Source organism: Myotis yumanensis, unplaced genomic scaffold, assembly GCF_028538775.1.
Source record: "Myotis yumanensis isolate MYYU_CA2020_CCGP unplaced genomic scaffold, mMyoYum1.0.hap1 SCAF_5, whole genome shotgun sequence".
NCBI lineage: Eukaryota > Metazoa > Chordata > Mammalia > Chiroptera > Vespertilionidae > Myotis > Myotis yumanensis.
In genome coordinates, this window is record NW_027223756.1 from 72,610,998 (window position 1) to 72,626,824 (window position 15,827).

Genomic DNA, 15,827 nt, shown 5'->3' on the forward strand with positions numbered 1-15,827 from the left:
CAATTCTGCCCTTTTAGGAGATTAAACAGTAACAAGGCAACTCGTAAAATCCTGATTGATTTAAAAACAAGATTTCAACATTTGAATAATAAACCCATTCTTCTGTTTTTAAGTCTCAGTCAAAACATTAAACTCCGTGTCATTGTTTTTTCTAATTTATCATCTGTTAACTCATTCAAGGTATTACTTCAAATTACCAATTTTTTTTAACTCAATGAAAGTAGTTGCAAATCACTTTTAAGCCCAGAATCAAGTGTTCTCTCCACCTGAGCAAGCCCTCTCTGCTGATTTGTCCGGCTCAGGTGCAGATTTGTTTTTCCCCCTGAAGTGGCCGAGAAAACAGACTAGAAATCTGTAATTCCGTCACGTGTGGCTGTTTTCCCTACAGAGAGCCAAACACTCAATATGACCGGTGTTTTGGCTCAGTTGTGGGTTTGTGCCCAGTGGTTCTCTGACCTTCATGAGGCGGTCCCAGCAGCAGTTACCGCAACCAGCAAGGCGTTGGTTGTCAATGTTGACCCTTTTAGAGGCAGGCCACGTTGGTCTGGAAAGATCGGCTTGTCCACCCCCTGCCTCTTTAAAGGCTCCCAATTGCTCCCTCAGGGGTCTCCTTTCCCTCTCACTTTCCACCAAAGGAAATGACAGTCACTCTTGACTGCCCCCAGGGACTTTCAAGTAGAATGGGTGTGTGTTTTTTTCAGGCTCCTGTGTGGGGAGATACAAGGAAGGTGTTGCTCATCAAGGTGTAGCTATTGGCATTGCCCCTCCAGGTAGGAAGACCTGAGTATTCAGACAGGGCTGCCACCTCTGCCCTAGGTGGCTTTGGGCCACCTGGCTCCTCCAGGCCGACATCCAGCTCTGCTGTTCATGGGAGACAGACTCAGAACCTGGTTATGTGGCCATTGTGCTACTCTGATATTTCCAGACTGCTCACCTGGCCAGAAGGTCGCAGCCTTCAGCTTCCCACCTTCGGTCAAGTGGCCTGGGCTGGGGTGGGGGCAATGTTCCAGGAAAGGGGAGCTAGAGAGAGCACGGCCCTGACACTGTGGAACTGAACCCACTGGCTGAATTCAGAAAATATCACAAATGCATCTGAGTGTGTGTGATTTCAGAGCTAGCGGGGAAGCGGGAGGGGGGGGGGGGGGAAGCTCCCTCTGTCTCCTCTTTTTAATCCTGCTGCAGTGTCCCCCTTGCCAACCTATAAGGCAAAGAAAAGGGAGAAATCTTCTGCTTGGCCCGTGTGATGCCAAATGAAAACAAAGCATTCCAGCTTCCTCCTAAGGGGTTGTGTTTGTAGCGATAATCCCTGGGTGTGGGCAGATGTTTTTCTTTTAGCTTCACGCAAAGTGTTGGATCCCTGTAGACAGAGCCCCTCAAAGGTGTTTATGGTTGTTAGAGAGAACAAAAGGAAACCTGACAAGTTTTCATCATTCCAGGGCCTGCTGTGGCAGGAGGCTGTAGCCCTGGACTCCACTGGCCCCTCCGTGGTGGCAGCTTGAGTTGCTCCTCCCCTGGTTAACCCTCTCCTGCCTGTGCTTGGCAAGCAGATGACGGGGCTGTCCAAGCCCAGCCCTCTGAGGCCAGTCATTTCTGCTGAATGAGATGGCCGAATGACAGTTCAAACTCACCGAGCATCTTTCGAGGGGGACGGAGGTGAGAAATGTGAAGATGGCGGCCACTTTAATGCCTTCCATCTAAGGAGCATTTTGTGGTCCCAGAGGCCTGATACATACCATTTTCTGTGAGTGGCTCGGAGGTATTTGCTATTCCCATTTTACAGATAGGAAGGCTGAGATTCAGAAACGATGAGCCCGAGGGTCACAGATGTTGACTTGCCCAAGGTCAGATGCAAGGGTGTGGCTAAACCAAGACATAGGCCTGCATGTCCTGGCTCTGGCTCCAGAGATTTTTCCTTGGTACGAGGTATAGATACATCAAATGCCTGAGTCAGGGTGGATATGATTTGTCAAAAAGCCCACATTTGAAACCCTGCAGTTGTAGAAAGGGACGTGTGTAAAGGGTTACAGAGTGCTATTAGCAATGTCTCATGACAGCCTTTAGCAGGGACAGGGCAGCCATGCCCATTCTATGATGAAAATAATAACTTGTTCAGAGCCACCAGGTGCTGGCTGAGCTGGGTCCGATCCACAAGAGAATTTCTAGTCCAGGTGACCCTTTGCTCCAGGTGAAGTCTTTTCAGTCTGTGTCGAGCCTCTCAGCCTGTCCACACCAGCGAGCCGCAGGAGGAAAACAGTGTTCTGTTCCTCTGACCAGAGGCTGGCCCTTTCGTGGTTACTACAGAATGTATAGACCAGCGGTTCTCAACCTGTGGGTCGCGACCCCTTTGGCGGTCGAAAGACCCTTTCACAGGGGTCGCCTAAGACCATCCTGCATATCAGATATTTACATTACGATTCATAACAGTAGCAACATTATAGCTATGAAGTAGCAATAAAAATAATTTTATGGTTGGGTCACAACATGAGGAACTGTATTTAAAGGACCAGAAGGTTGAGAGCCACTGGGCTAATGAAAAGAAAATAGGATTCCACCGAGTCTCCTATCTATCTACTCCAGGATTTCTGTGAGGATCAAATGAGATGAGGCACGGGAAAACGCTTCACAGACATTTGGTTATAGTGTAAACTGTTTCCACCTGGGTATAAAACAAGTCGTGTTCCTGGGCTGAAGAAACTGCAAGGAGGCTAGTCGTAGCTAGGGAGAGGAAGCTGGGTATTGCTAATTGACGTCATTACCTGGATGGAGGGAAGGACAATTAGCATATTAACCCTTTATATCAGTGGTTCTCAACCTTGGCTGCACATTAGAATCACCTGGGAATCTTTTCAAAATCCTGATTTCTGGGCCTCATCCTCTGGAAATTCTGTTTCTTTGTTAATGGGTCGAGGCTACAACATTAGTAACAAAGAAACAGAATTTCCAGAGGATGAGGCCCAGAAATCAGGATTTTTAAAAAGATTCCCAGGTGATTCTAATGTGCAGCCAAGGTTGAGAACCACTAGTGGGTATTGTGGGTGAGGCTCCAGGACATGTGTTAAAAATACAGAGCCCGCCCCGACTCTCCTTAGAAATTCTGATCCGGTACACCTGCAGTGGTGTCAGGAGTTTAACAGGTGCCTGCGGGTGATTCTTGGGCCATTGGCTCATTAACTGGTCACAGGCAGAGTGGGGAAAAGTGTAAAATTTCTAACTAGATTAGACTTCCAATTAGGTTCTACCACATCTTAGCTGGGTGACTTTTGGAAAACCAACTAGCCTAGCCCTAGGCTTTGTCATTGGAAAATGGGGTAATAAATACCCACCTGGCAGGGAGTTATGAGAGGACAGTGAGGAGGGCAGGAGAAAGGCACTGAACACCTGCCAAGGAACTAGGTTATGCGCATTCTCACACATCACATCATTCAGTAGGCACTATCACTACCCCCATTGTACAGAAGAGAAAACTGAGGTGAAGCAATTCCCTATGATCAACCAGCAGAGCATGGATTTGAACCCAGATCCGCCTGACCTCTGAACCCCTGCCTTGAACGGCTGCTACCAGCCAATTGCTCCTGTGAGCAAATGAGTAGGAGTACACTTTGTATTTCATAAAGTTTTATGCTCATTCAACACGTTCTCTCAATTCCTGAAACTCTGGGCCATTACTCTCCAAAGTTTAGTCAATTTAGCTCTCTTTCTAAGAACTCCCCCTCTCTCTTCCTTATTATAATTGAAGGCCAGGTCTGGTGGCAGATGGGTTCAGAAGGGACTGTCCAAGCCTGAGGCATGTCCTTGGCTGGGCAATTGCTTTCTGAGGATGTATTATTTTACAAGCTTCTGGACCCACCCCCTCTTCCCAGGCTGCTGCCAGGGTCTGAAAAACTGGGCACTGCCCAGTGGGTGTAGGTCATGCCCCTGTGTACGGGCCTGAACCAGTCACAGCCAGTGAGCAGACAGAAGCCGAGGAAAAGTCACAGAGAGGCTCACTCAAGGCGCCAAGTCCTTGGCAGCGTGGAGAAGGGCTCCATGTCTGTGCCAAGGGCCTGGCTTTCAGGAGCCACAGCTTTCGACTATCGAGCCAGAAGCTGCTTAGGAGAAGGCAGGTTCCAGGAGGCTGAGAAGCTTCTCTTCTCCCATCCAGCTCTCCCCTAAGGCAGGCACCCACCCAGCTCCCACCAGGGCAGGCACCCATCCAGCTCCCACCAGGGCAGGCACCCACCCAGCTCCCACCAGGGCAGGCACCCACCCAGCTCCCACCAGGCAGGCACTCATCCAGCACCCACCAGGGCAGGCACTCATCCAGCACCCACCAGGGCAGGCACCCATCCAGCTCCCACCAGGGCAGGCACCCATCCAGCTCCCACCAGGGCAGGCACCCATCCAGCTCCCACCAGGGCAGGCACCCACCCAGCTCCCACCAGGGCAGGCACCCACCCAGCTCCCACCAGGCAGGCACTCATCCAGCACCCACCAGGGCAGGCACTCATCCAGCACCCACCAGGGCAGGCACCCATCCAGCTCCCACCAGGGCAGGCACCCATCCAGCTCCCACCAGGGCAGGCACCCACCCAGCTCCAGTGACTGAGGAGGACAAAACCTCCCCTTTCTGATTGTGCTAATTCTAATAGTGCTAGTTAGAATTATGAGCAGAACCTTCAATCCTAGAGCAGGAAGGAACCAAAGGATGATCAGCCCTGAGTTCTCAATGAGGGAAGATGTGCGGAGAGATTCTATGAGGGCCCATCGGACAGCTGTTCTCCGGCTCCGGCCCAGCCCTCTCTTGTCTCACACTCATGTCAGCAGTCCCCATGGTCAGTGCTGGCCACATTTCACAGTACTCAACAGTTCCAGAGTCTTCCTGAGTGCCCAGGGTGGGCAGGGTGGGGGCGTGTTATCAAAGAAATGTGTGGATGGTCTTTCTCTGTTGCTATTGGAAGTGGGTTCTTGAAGTGCTGCTGGAATAAGTATTTCCGGAGGACACAAAAGAGGATGAGATGTGGTAGAAAGCTTTATTTGCTTGGAATTGCATCCTTTGGTTTCTAAAGTCCCATTTTCCTTAATCCAGTCCTGGAAAATGAACAGCGGGGGGTTCAGGAGAGCTAGAGGCAAAGCCAGTGTCCAGGTTTCCGTTCCATGGTGGAGCTGGGTCCAGCACAGCACCTTTTGTGTACCCATTCTCCCATCAATGGACACCTGGGTTATTGTGAATAATGCTGCTGTGAACAGGGGTGTACAAGTAGCTGTGTGAGTCCCTGCTTTCCTTTTTTTGTGAGTACACACCGGAAACAGAATTGCTGGATCGTATGGTAATTCTATGTTTCATTTATTGAGTAACTGTCATATGTCATCCTCGTCATTTTACTGCAGGCTTTGTCTTCATTTCACCAGCCTAGAGGCAGGAGTCAGCCCGTCTTCTAACTCCCTCTAAATCACCAGTGACTCACGAGACTTGACTAAAGAAACCTCACAGCAAACCACTTACACACTCATTTTAGATCTTCCTGCCTCTGAGTTTCCTGGCTGGCCTTCCTCCTGGGTGTCTCCTCTCCCCCCACCTGGGCCTCTCACCACCCGGACACCTCCCCAAGCCCAGCCAAGGCAATCTCCTCCTACAGAGCAGCTCAACTGCCGCCTTTACTTACGTAATCCTGCCCTGGGGGATTCACCTTCTACCTTAAAAAACAACTTGAGAAGCATTCTTGTCTGACACAGGAAACACACCTGTGTTGGCTACAGTCAAGCATAGACCACAAACACTGTTATTCCAAGAGACCACTGGTCACCCGCCAACCCTTTCATGTGCTTTCTCCCCTGATGGGAACACGCCCTGTCACCACAACGCACTGACAGCGAGGCAATGACATTTCTTGCTCTTTCACCAAGTGCTCTACCCTAATTACAGGATTGCTGGGATTACGGGCCACACCTCTGAGAATCCAGCAAGCGCCTTTCTCCCTGGGACGGGGCATTAGAAACAGTCACGTCCTGCAGTTGGGTGCTGGCCAGGGAATGCATTAAATCCACATTGTTAGTTGAGTCACTGGGCCCAGCATCTCAGTTTCTTTACTAAAGTCTTAAAACTGGGAGGCCCTGGCTGCTTTCCACATCCCACACCTTGGTCTGGAGAGAAAAGACTTAAGCTGTGAACTGCTTACCTTTATCTGACTGGCATTGTTCAGCTTAGTTGGTATATTGCTTACCATCTAATTTGCTTCTCACAGTCCTGGACTAGGCATTATGACTTTTCTGTAGATGAAGAGACAGAAATTCAAGGAGCATTAGTGACTTGCTCAAAGCCGCACAGCTAATGAGGAATAAGGTTCAGCATGAGCCCAGTTCTAACCCCAGAGCAATGAAGTTCCGTTTCTGCTGCCCCTGGGACCCAGCCCCCCTTCAGGTCGATAGAAGTCACAGAAAGGCCACCAGCTCTGGGCTCTGACAGGCCCCAGTGTGATCCCAGTGCCACCATGCGCGTCCCTTAACTTCTCTGAGTTTGCTTCCTCAACCATAAAGCAGATCAAAATACCTGCCATCTAGAGTTGTGGGAAGATGCAGTAAGTAATATATGGAAAGTGCATCTGGCATCATGTGGCAGGAGACAGGGTGTTGTCATCGCTGCCCCACGTGTCTCCTTGGCAGAAAAGAGAAAAAGGAAGGAGTTGCTCATCCCCAGACCCTGCTCTCGGGAACCATCCTCAGGAACTACCACTCTTCTGACCTACTCTACACAGGATCTGCAAAGACACGTTCATTACGTTTTCTGAAAATATTTAATTTATAAAAAGCTTCTTAACTGTGTGAACTGTGAGGACATTGTACTGAGTGAGATAAACTAGCCACAAAAAGACAAATATGGTAGCCCTAGCTGGTTTGGCTCAGTGGATAGAGCATCGGCCTGTGGACTGAAGGGTCCCAAGTTGGATTCCAGTCAAAGGCATATGCCTGTTGCTGGCTCAATCCCCAGGGGGGGTGTTCAGGAGGCAGCCAATCAATGATTCTCTCTCATCATTGATGTTTCTATCTTTCTCCCCCTCTCCCTTTCTCTCTGAAATAAATAGAAAATATATTAAAAAGAAAAAGAGAGACAAATACTGTAGATTTTATTCATATGAGGTTTCTAAAGTAGTCACCGTCATAGTGACAGAGAGTAGAATGGTGGTTGCCAGGGTTTGGAAACTGTTTAATGGGGACAGAGTGTCAGTTTTTTGTTGTTGTTGTTTTTTTAATTTATTTATTGATTTTAGAGAGAGGGGTAAGGGGAGAGAGACAGAGACAGATATAGATTTGTTGTTCCACTTAGTTAAGCATTCATTGAATTAATTGGTTGATTCTTGTATGTGCCCTGATTGAAGATCAAACCCACAACCTTGGCATATCGGAACAATGTTCTAACCAACTGAGCTATCCAGCCATGGCCCAGAGTTTCAGTTTTATAAGATGTAAAGAGTTCTGAAGATAGATGATGGTGGTGGCTGCACAACAATATAAATGTACTTAATGCTACTAAACTGTACACTTTAAAATGGTTAAGATGATAAGTTTTATGTTATTTGTATTTAATCACAATTGAAAAAAAAATTTTCTAGAAAAAATACCACCTCTGAGCCCTGCACATTTTGCTTAGGTTTCTGCAGGGGCGGTGGGAACTTTTTTTTCTATATGGTTACAGTCGGGTTACCTTATAACAGGGACTCAGTTAGTATTTAAGGCGCAAAGTCACCCTGGAAAACCCCTGTGTGGCCCACAGAGTAGGTGAGAATAGGCTAGCACTGCCGATTTTTCTTGTAGAATTGGAACAAACACTGTTCCTTTGAGCATCAAATGAAATAGCTGGTTTATGTTCGGGGGTCATAACAAAATATATATTCCGAGAGACTCCCAGGGTGGGACGCACACATTATGAGGGGCCCTCAGAGCCTAGACCTGCAGATTCCCCACCCCTCCTCATGTTGGAACACAAACCAGCAGGATGGGCAGTCACCAGCCCTACTGGATGTGTGACTTTTCTTTCTCTTCTGCAGAGTTGAATGGGTTCATGAGGTGGCTCCAGTGAGGTGGCCTTTGTCTGGTCAAAGGGAACTGGGCATGTGCCTTACTATCACCCTCTGACCAGCTGATTCTAATGGGTTTTCACAAGTTGCTCTAACTCATTGCTCTGGCCTTTGACCAGATCTATTGGTCATAGAAAAATGGCCCATTTCCCCCACCAGGTACCCACTGCAAGCCACATCGCATCTCAGACACCTGCTCAACCTGAAAGTCTCCAACTTTAAAGGACCTTTTCAGACCAAAGATCCAATTCCTGAGGCTAAAGTTCAAATCGAAATCATAGGGTTCTTAGCTTTTCACAGATTTCTCTTCAAATTATAAAATACCCGAAAAGAGAAGTGGTAGAGTAAAACTCTCAGAAGACCTTATCAAATTAAACAGTGGGTGTGAGCCAGCCTTGTCTTTCAGACAGATTTGAACACTGTCTCCTTCAAAGGGTTTGGGCAGCACCTAGCCCCGTTCCAGGCATGGCTAAGGCCTCCAAATGAATAAATGACCAGCTACCCTGGGCACACCTGCCTTCGTTAGTTTGGTGTTCGTCTAGAGCAGTGGTCAGCAAACTGTGGCTCGCGAGCCACATGCGGCCCTTTGGCCCCTTGAGTGTGGCTCTTCAACAAAATACCATGTGAGAACCGCTGGTCTAGAGCAATACATTCTGATTGGCAATAAATTTAGGTTGTTATGCCTAAGGGTTGAGAAGTACGCTACTTAAGTGAAGGCTGTAAACTTAAATCCTGGTTCTGCCATTAAATACAGTACTTTGCTATCCCCAAGCAAGACTTTCTATCTTGATTTCCCTCATGTATAAAATTGGAAGAGATCTGTAGAAGTACATAAAAATGAAAGAGAGAAAAAATGAAATGCTTACTAGTGAAGTCACTTATTTTTTACCCTGCAATGCACGTGATTCCAAATCTGAACAGGCAGAAGTGAGAACATTTGGATTTATTTACATAACCAGGGGGAGGGTCCCTCTGGGATCTCACAGTTGATTTTTCTAAATCAGTTTGGCTCCAAGCGCTGGACAAACGACACAGCTGAGGCACAAAACCATTAAAAAATACCCCCTTGCGAACACAGGCAGAGTAAAAGGTGAGAAGGAAGCAGGTGCAGCTGGTGACCTTGTGACAGTGTCGTTAATGGAAAACGCTCCGCACTAGGACCCTCGGGAGATCCCTCAGCTCCAGTCCCACCTCTGCCACCGCACAGCTGTGAAGCCGAGCAATCACGGAAGCTCCCCCGGATTTGTGAAACACTCAGACTGTCCTGGGGGAACCTCGGGGCTGGCTGTGCGGCTCCGACCAGGTTAACATGTAGATGAACGATGGAAACCATACATGTTAGATCAGGTGCGGAGTTACTATCACACCCCTTCCTAATGGGAAACACTGAGGCACTGGAAATATCAGGAGCCTCCTATGAGGTCCCTGAGCACAGAACTCACTCCATACCCCCACACTCCGACTCTCCCCGAAGAGGCACAGGACTTAGTTGCCAGTAGCGTGGGTTCCTGAGTCTCATTGTCTGAGTTCCTAATCCCAGCTCTGCCATGTGTGTGCTTTGGGACTTGACACAGTGACCTACTTGGCTGAGCCTCTACCTCTTCACATATAAATTGTGGAGATGACGGTGAAATTACTTAATGGAATTGTAGAAGATTGACTGTTGCATATTAATAAACCCTGTTATGGACTGAATGTCTGTGTCTCCCCCCACCTCCCCAAATTTACATGTTGAAGCTCCAATCCCCAGTATGATGGTATGTGAGGGTGGGACCTTTGGGAGGTGATTAGATTTCGAGGTCATGAGGGTGGGTCCCCATGACAGGATTAGTGTCCTTATGAAAAGAGAAAGAGAGATCTTTCTCTCCATCACGTGAGGACACAGTGAGAAAGTGTCCATCTGCAGACCAGGAAGAGGGTCCTCACTAGGAACTGAATCAGCTCGCAACTTCATCTTGGACTTCCTGACCTCTGGAGCTGTGAGAAATTAATGTCTGTTGTTTAAGCCTCCCAGTCTATGGTATTTTGTATGGCTGGCTAATACATACCCAAAGAGCTTAGAACAGTATCTGGCTTATAGGAAAATATTCAATAAATATTAGCATATATTTATGTTTGGCTCTTTTGAAACCTTATTAAGAAATATTGCAAGCATTCTAAAATGTTTAAAGTATAATAGAGCCCTAGCCAGTTGGCTGGGTTAGTTGGAGCATCTTCCCATCTGGTCAGGCCACATAACTAGGTTGTGGGTTTGATCTCTGGTCGGGGTGTGTACAGGAAGCAACCGATGGATGTTTCTCTCTCACATCCATGTTTCTCTCCCTCTCTCTGTCTAAAAAATAAAAATAAATCAATAAACTTATCCTCAGGTGTGGATAAAAAAAAATTTTTAAAGGAGAATATACCCACCACCCGACATAAGATATAAAACATTACCAATACAAGTGGAAGCCCCTGTATACCTTCTCTAATCACATTCCCTCCTTCCTGCCCAGAGGTGACCATGCTCCTGAATTTGGTATTTATCATTCCCATTAATTTCTTTATACGCTTACTCCATCTGTATGTATCTGTAACCAATGAGACTGGACTGGAAATACACCAGAACTGACATGTCCTTCTTCCAAAAGGATTTAGACAGGGTCTAGCATAGCACAAAGTGTTGTTTGGCAAGCACATTCTCATTTGTCACCTCCCTATGTTTGCCTTTTCACTTCCCTGAGCTGGGAACGTGTTAACATCTCCGAGTGGACCAATTGCTGAAACAAACCATTAGTTAAGTCTCCTATTAGCAGGTCTGTGCTTGTCAGAGGCTGTGGAGCTGCAGCCTTCCCCCTTCCTCGCTTCCCCTCATCCCTGCCCCTTCCAGCTCAGCCCTGACGCCCCCTCCTCCCTTCCAGACGGAGATGCGGCTGCAGGACCAGCAGCTGGCCAGACAGCTCATGCGCCTGCGCAGTGACATCAACAAGCTGAAGATAGAGCAGACCTGCGACCTCCACAGGCGGATGCTCAACGACGCCACCTATGAGCTGGAGGAGCGCGATGAGCTGTCAGACCTTTTCTGCGACTCCCCGCTGGCCTCCTCCTTCAGTCTCTCCACGCCACTCAAGCTCATTGGAGTCACCAAGATGAACATCAACTCCCGGAGGTTCTCCCTCTGCTGAGCAGCCCTACAACAGGGCAGAGGAGCCAGAACAGAGGGTTTGGGAAGTAGAGAGGGGGCGTAGGGAGAAGGGAAGTGAGGCTGAGATACCTCAAGTAGGTCTCCCCAGAGGCACAGCTTCCCTGAGACTGGTGAACCGTGGACTCCAGGGCCTGTCCGCAGGGGATCTCCCTGGGGCCCCAGCTTTGGAACCCAACATCCCCATGACTGGCTCTCACTTAATACCCAAAGAGTCCTGCAGAAGGGCCACTCCATCCCGATGATCAATGAGACTTGGGTTTCCAGCATGACACCTCTCAGTCCTCCCCTCAGTGATCCATGTTCCTGCTTCCTGGAATCACTGGTGCTATGAGAACTGGGATCCCAAAGTGGGGGTGGAGGAGGTGGGCAAAACAGTGATTATTACAGAAGGCTTCCCCACGGGCATGGAGCCCCCAGGCAGAGGCGATTAGACATATCAGATGTGCCCATCTTGCTGTGGCTGTCCTCTAAGTACTGGCTAGAATTCATCCTAAGTGGGTGACTCAGCAACCCCGACAGGGACCCACCAGGAAAGGAAAACCAAAAGGATACAATGTAAATTGTACCCAGCGGGTGCTGGGACACACCAGTCTAGCTTGGCTGGAGCAAGCATAGATGCCCTCTGTTGCCTGCCTGGCCACTTGTACAAGTGCCAACTTCCAAAGAGTCGCTTTGCCATCACACCATACCCTGGGGGAGTGCCTAGGAGACGACTGGTGACAGAACCAGGCAGGTCTGTCCATGGATTTCCCATAAATGAATTTTCCCTGGGCCCAGCAATGGCCTCCTGGTGGGTTCTGCCAGTGTCACCTACGTCACCTTCTTGCCCACCCAGAGAAACTGGAGGAAGCCCAGACGCTCACCCTGAGCTCCTCTGAGATTCTGTGCCTGACTTAAATGACGAATTTTAATGGAATCAGACTGTTACTAATCTGTCACTAACCTGTTAATAACTGTTTGATTTTTGTCCAAATGGCAAAGCCAGTCAGGTAGGTCAAATACAGAGGTTCAGGGTTTTGCATGAGGATCGCGAAGGTGAGGACAGAGACCTGAACAGGTTAGGAAAGTTAGCTCGATAGAGTGCCATGTGTCAGGTGTTCCCCAGCAGGCGGGAATTTTTAACCTTGGATGCCACCTAATCGAGGCCTCTCATTCACAAAGTAGTAAAGTGAAGCCAGGGAAGGAGAAAATGACTTCCCTCAGGTGACGCGGCTCATGAGTGGCTATACCATATTGATGTGTTAAATCATTATCGATAATGCCTAGACAGATAATGTATCAATGAACTTGAACTCCAAAGATGGTCCTAAATGCTTTGCCAAACCTACAAACTGCCAACCCTTCTACTCTCCACCTCACTCAGCCCTCACGTGCACCTCCCACCGTGCAATTCAGAATCTTTGGGTCAAACTCAGAGCAATGTCTGGACAGCAGACCCACAGAACACATATTACCAATCACAAGTCCATAGTCGAAGTAAGATGTCCTGCTGCCCTGACGTTCATGTTTTGTCTTCCTGTATAATCTCACTGGGGCTCATACACACACACACACACACACACACCAGGACCCATGTTAGGAAAAGGTTGCTTTTCTTTTGTGGCCAGGAGTAGGAAGATGCCAATGAATGGTCCCTAGTTGGACAGAAAAGAAGGTTGGTCTTGTGATTTCAAAGAGCCAGAGGGTTTATGCTTCCTTCAGAGAAGTTGTAACCACATAGCTGGATTTGTCTTGGCCCAACTCTGAGCAGTGACAAAAGTCTGAAGCCCAGAGGACTGGTCGATGGCGACCTCGGAGGAAGGCCATCCACCCCTCCCCCTCCCCCAGGCAGGAAACGGGGGAGATTTTCTCCACTCAGTAATAGCCTCTCCCCAGGAATACGTCCAAGCACTGCCAAGTCCTGCAGAGGCCTTCCTGCCAGGCTTCTCCCAGACGAGTCTTGAGGTCATGGGTGTCAGGAGGGCCTATGCACACCCACCACACACCCTACAGAAACACACACATATACCTACTCACACAGGAGAGCTCATTCCATATTCTAAAAAAACAAGAGCCAAACTGATTTTTTTTCTTTCTAGAAATCAGTCATCACAGTAACTGAGAAAGCTGGAATCAACTGAAGTTGAAGGATGTAGTTGAATTTCGTCAATCCAATTGAATCGGAATCAACTGGGCAATTTAGTTGCTCAGCCTACTTTTTTTGTTGTTTCAGGAAAGGAAACTGCACTCAAGACACACTTTTTTGGATAGGTTAGTTATTTCAGCTATTTTGTTTAGTTCATCCCAAGAGAACTTAATATTTGGGGATAAGGAAGGAGAAAGAAGAGAGGATCAGAGAAGAGAGGTGGAGGGGAAAAGACTGGTGTGTTTTCTTGTTGTCCAGTGTCTGTGACTTCCCCTACTTACACAGTGAACACAAATAACTAACCAAGTCCATTCAGCTTTGTGAAGCCCCTGCCTCGTGTGGGTCCATAGATGCCAGCTCCCCAGAGCAACCTTCTCGCTTACCATGTGTATACAATACTGTTTGCAGTTTTACTCATTATCTACCCATCTCCTTGCCACCCACAAGGACCCCTGGGTGTAAACTCGAAGTCTCCATTGACACTTCGTGTGCGGTAACATCTGATGCCTTCATGGGCTCAGCAGTGATCACAGAGGCCTGGAGAGCCTGGGCAGGCTTGAGACGGCCTGACCCAGCCCGGGCCTCCTCCTTGTAGCAATACCAAGTGCTATTACATAATCGATGGACAATTTATAATTTTATTTTTTACAATTATTTGTTTCTATATTGCTGTTAGAAAAAGTGAAATAAAAATATTTCAAAAGAAGATGTATATTGTTTCTGTTAAAGGATAGGGTCAAACACTTAATTGAGAAGAGAGAGAGAGAGAGAGAGAGAGAGAGAGAGAGAGAAGAAGAAGAAGAAGAAGAAGAAGAAGAAGAAGAAGAAGAAGAAGAAGAATTATTGAACAATCAACCATTGAATGGAGAAAAAGATTCACTATAATCCCTCTTTTCCTCTATGGTGCCTTCCCCAAGGGACTGCTTCTTGGTGGTTGCAGCCAGCGGCTTCCCAGTGTGGGCTAAGTGAGCTCAAGGGGTGGAATTAGGAGATGCAGTCATTATCCTGAATTTCACCAAGGCCAGCACCATGCTCTCACACAGTGGTCCCTTCCAGAGGTGACTCTGATTGAATTCAGAGTAACTGGGTCAGATTATACCAATGCCTGAACATGCAGCCACAGGACATGCATTTCAAATCACAGTTCCATCTTTGAAGTGTGGAGCTTAGCTTTGCCATGCTCTGAGAACTGTGCCTTAAACTTTTTCAACCTCTTAAAGCAGCAGTCCTCAAAATTAAGCGTGCATGAGGATCGCCCGGAGCACCCCTTGCAAATGCATATTGTCAGGGAAATTCCTGGGCTCCTCCGCAGGGATGGGAGCTCCAATATGGGGCCTAGGAACCTGTTTTCAACAAACGCCCCAGGAGACTGGCACAGGTTGTCCACAGGCCTTGGAGAAACCTTCCAAAGGATGGAGTGGGCAAGCGGAGATATGTTTGAATCACTCCCTATCTCAGGGGTCTCAGGAGAGGCCTAAGTCAGAGGGTCCAAACAGGTGTTAGTAGTCCCATTTTGTGGAAAGAACAGCCCAAAAGAAGCTGTCTGCAGTCCCCTGAGATTGATCCCCTGCCTACAACATGGGTGACTAGATCTGTTTCCCGCAAAGAGCGCACAGGATGGGTTGTGAGCTGAGGGGCAGCGTGGGCGCTTGGAAACCCGGCATCACCATTGGCCATGTGGTTCAGAGGGCACTCAGAAGCCATTGGGCTTTCCACTCCTCCAGATGGGACCACACGTGCACCTTTTTCACCTCTAATTTGGCCTCCAAATAAATTAAGCAATTTTTAAGTGCCGCAGAGAAGATAAAATGTGATGACAATGTGGGAGGGGCTGCTTTTCCCACGTGGTCAGGAAAGGCTTTGCTGAGAAGGTGCTGTTTCAGCTGCAAAGGCCACCATGCAAAGGTGAGGAGAGAGAGGGTTTTGGGTAGAAAACAGGGAGCCGGACCCTGAGGCAGGAAGGAGCACGGTCTGCGGTACAGCTGCGGTGCAGGCTGTGCTGGGAGTGAGCGGCCAGGCCCGGCAGGCCACATCAGCCTCGTGTTCTGAGTGAGGAGTCAGGGTTTTATTTGGGTTGTTCGAGAAGTGGTTTGAGGTTTTTGAGCGGGGAGGTGCTATACGATCTTATTTAAATGTTAGCAAGATCTACGCAGAACGTAAGGGGAGTGGGGCAGAGGTAGAGTCCAGCAGAAGAATTAGGAGGCGGTTACAGTGGACATGATGGCGACAGGGACTCAGATAATAGCTGAGGAGGGGTGACAGGTGGTCTCATTCGGGATTTACTTGGGGACATGCTTTGGGGGTAAAGCCACCAGGACACACTGCTAGCTTGGTGTGGAATTTGAAGGAAACAGAGGAATTAACGACAGCCCTCTGGCTATTTACTGAGATGGGGAAAGTTTGAGGGGACCATGACTACGGGTAGAGGGGCGGCATGGATAGTTCTGTTTGACATGTCGAATTAGAC

At 48.3% G+C, this 15,827-nt stretch overlaps 1 protein-coding gene across 1 annotated transcript in view; it reads left to right on the forward strand.

The window, feature by feature from the left end:
- FAM167A (family with sequence similarity 167 member A) overlaps nucleotides 1-14,079 on the forward strand; it is a 36,060-nt gene extending 21,981 nt beyond the window's left edge. The window contains exon 4 of the mRNA XM_070415495.1: nucleotides 10,952-14,079. Within this exon, the coding sequence (XP_070271596.1) occupies nucleotides 10,952-11,215 (264 nt within the window). The 3' untranslated portion in view covers nucleotides 11,216-14,079. The remainder of the gene's footprint in view (nucleotides 1-10,951) is intronic.
- Nucleotides 14,080-15,827: the final 1,748 nt, after the last annotated feature.